The sequence below is a fragment of the Octopus sinensis genome, unplaced genomic scaffold (assembly GCF_006345805.1).
Source record: "Octopus sinensis unplaced genomic scaffold, ASM634580v1 Contig13058, whole genome shotgun sequence".
NCBI lineage: Eukaryota > Metazoa > Mollusca > Cephalopoda > Octopoda > Octopodidae > Octopus > Octopus sinensis.
Window position 1 is genome coordinate 86,292 of NW_021832840.1, and position 3,208 is coordinate 89,499.

Here is a 3,208-nt window from a genome sequence, read left to right on the forward strand (position 1 = left end):
GGTAAGCAGACCGGTAAATTTTTATACGATTTTTGGAACAACCTTTGTTTTGGAACAATTAATGTTCCAAACGAAGGTTAGACTGTAACAATAAATTACCACAATAATGTCTTGCAATTCATGTCTGGCATTCCCTCTAGTCAAACAAAATTGGAAATAACTGTTGATGGCAGTAACGCTCTCCTCAATCAATTCTATCCATTACTATGTACGTCCAGTCGTACTCCCGCACTTGTTTCAGTTTGTTGCAGACATGATTCAGGAGAGCCTTTCTATACTGCACATAACAAAGTTTCTTATATTCCAGAAAGTCGTGTAAATTCATTATTTTCGAATCACCCTATATGTAAGTCAGTTTATAGAATTAATTTATAAAAGTGAAATTGCCACAACCATGAACTGAAAGATAAAATATTTAATCATTCAGTTAAGATATAATCAATAAAATCCAAAGTATCCGTCAACACGGAAAAGATTCTCATGGAATCATTATGGTAGGATTTTCAACAGTCATGTCGGTCTCTGAATATTAGTATTACCAGCAAATACAGGTTTCGAAGTCCTCAAAGTAGAAAGTAAAGATTAAAAATCGGCAGTTCTGGATTAGGCTGATCGATTCTGCACACACCCAAATCCACCAACAACTGGGCAACCCAGGGCGAGGGAGGGACGTCGAAGTTGTTCAGAGACACGCAGGAAAATATTCTGAAAAGACCGAGAAGAGTCTTGAAATAGCAATAAATAAATAGTTGGATTGTGTCAGAACACGACATTGTTCCCTCGTGCTCAGTGCCTTTCTCATTTATTAAATTGGTCTATCGGTTGAAAAGAAGGGATACTATCGACAATATCAACGTGGAATATAGTTCTTCCTGATCGGCCAACTCTTTCTTAGCAATTTCTATTTTGCTGTCGAAGGATGATTCATTGAGGGAGTTGTAGAGTGACTCAAACCTCAAATGGTCGTCGGCATGTCAAAATTAATATTAAAATATTATTACATTTTATATTCAGAATTTGAAATATTTATGAAATCCAGTTTTTGTTTAATGTGAAAATTCAGTTGATTGTTCGTATGTGTATCATCATCTACATCCGACATAACCCGATCTTATTAACAAATTTAAATACTTTAAAAAATATACCATTATTTTATTACTGTTAAAGCATTTAACAGTGCTTGCACGGTGTTAGTCGCACGGTGTTAGTCGGTATAATGAATAACCGAAAATCAAAACAACGATACCTCCCAAACGGGGTCCCACAAGGATTCTCCTTATAACCAATCCTGTTCAATTTATTTACAAGAGATCTCCCAAATCCAAACGACGAAGATACAATCCTTTTATCATACGCTGACAATCTAATTATTGCAGCAAAACATCAAGATTACAAAGAAGCCACGTGGAAAGTTCAGGAGACGATTAACCGTATGAAGCCATGGTTTCCCTCCTCTTCCGTGTAATCTCATATCTGATAACATTTTTGAATTCAGCGTCCAAAAATAATATAAAATTTGAAAAAATGGCCAAAATCCCAGAATAAATTTCGACTTTTTTTGACTACATAGGGGGAGGTTAAATTTGAAAAGCTTTTTGAGCGTTTTTGGTTGCAAGCGGGATCTGAACTTTACATATTTCTGACTAAAAATGAGTCTTTATTTCCCGACAAAACACCCCCGAGATCCCCACGTGTGTAGATCCAATCGACCTGATTTTTTCAGACATAAGTTTAAATATGATAGTAAATTGTATTAGCCTGTTCAACCTTTTTTGGACCTTTGTCCATGCCAAATCAAAGCCTTTTTGATAAACACGTGTTTCAATAAATATAAAGGAAATTGTTCGAATATGTATTTAAAATTGACTATTTAATGTCAGGACATGAAAATAGCACGATAAAAAAGCTCGTATTTATTGAAAATTTCATAGATCATGTGAAGAAAAAGTTTGACGTTTTTTCTGTCTTCTGTTTCCAAACCACCTTCCGGACTACAGATTCTGGCAAGTCAGTTTTTGCTACAATCTTCCCGATTCTTCTTTGTTTGGCTGAACGATGACTGAAAAAATATTTTCGAGGTATTCTATGGTTTTGTTATCAAAACATGTTCGTTTCTTTCTGGCTTTCGGGAGCGAATTCAATTGGGACTTGGAAATTGGGTTTTTCTTCAGAGATTCTAGAACAATCAAAAAAGAATCTTTTAGATTTTCCATTGCAGTAGTTGGGAGTTTACCCAACTCAAATCTGCATATAGTCGTTTGACACACGGGGAACCCGCCTCTCTTCATTATAATGGCCATCTCGGACTGTGAGTAACCAAAGTTCATTCTTTTAGCCTTGAAATAGTTTCCTAATTCTACCAAAGACTTTCTTTGAAGCATGTCGTCATTTACTGTTGCCTGTTCAGTAAATAGATGAGGCACATTGTCTTCCTTGTAATTATTGGAAATGGCAAGACTCAAATCGTTGACATCAGGCTGGTACAAAGTCACAGGAATTTGCTGACGAGCAATTTCATATTGGATGAAAGGCTGATTGTAATCTGAATAAGGGTTATCGAAAATTCGATAATCCTGTATGAAATCATATGAATTCATCTGGTAATGGTTTAAAAACAAATCATTGTCGGGAATCTGGTACATAGGTTGAAATGTCATGTTATCTGGAAATCTCCTTAAATTTTGGTGGTCAAAAGAATTTAAAAAAAAATCTTCATAAGGATTGCAGGCAAAAAATGTGTTATTGTAATCATTCATGTTATAATTCCGATTGAAATAAAAAATGACGTCGTTTGTATTAAGTATGATAACCCCGCCGATCAGGTCAACGTGATATAAGAATTGCGTGGAATGAAATTAAATATAACCTGTACCTTTGAATAACCCAGAAAAAATTTTATGATCGGTTTTAATAGAACTGACTAGACAAAAATTTAATCTAGTTTAGGATTGATAATTTTTTATTATAAATTATCATAATCATAATTTTTGATTCTAATGAATATTTTAATTAAAGCAAAACAGCGTTCATCGATTTTTTAAGATAATGTTTATGATATATATGTGACCCTCAATTGCACAATGTCTGATATAACACAAGCAATCATACGAACTATCTATTATGTCTTTCAATGTAAGAGGCCTTAAATCGACTTGGAAAAAACATGCACTATGTGAGGACATGAAGAAATACAGGATCTCGGTTGGAT

The 3,208-nt window shown here is 34.4% G+C and overlaps 1 protein-coding gene across 1 annotated transcript; it reads right to left on the minus strand.

Moving 5' to 3' along the window:
• Nucleotides 1-2,018: 2,018 nt before the first annotated feature.
• On the minus strand, nucleotides 2,019-2,756 carry LOC115229566. The gene has a single exon (XM_029799898.1). The coding sequence runs from the start codon at nucleotides 2,754-2,756 to the stop codon at nucleotides 2,019-2,021; it is 738 nt and encodes a 245-aa protein (XP_029655758.1).
• Between the last annotated feature and the right edge of the window lie 452 nt (nucleotides 2,757-3,208).

Excerpts from the sequence above, each read along its gene's own strand:
- LOC115229566 (XM_029799898.1), bottom strand. The coding sequence starts at position 2,756 with ATGAATGATTACAATAACACATTTTTTGCCTGCAATCCTTATGAAGAT.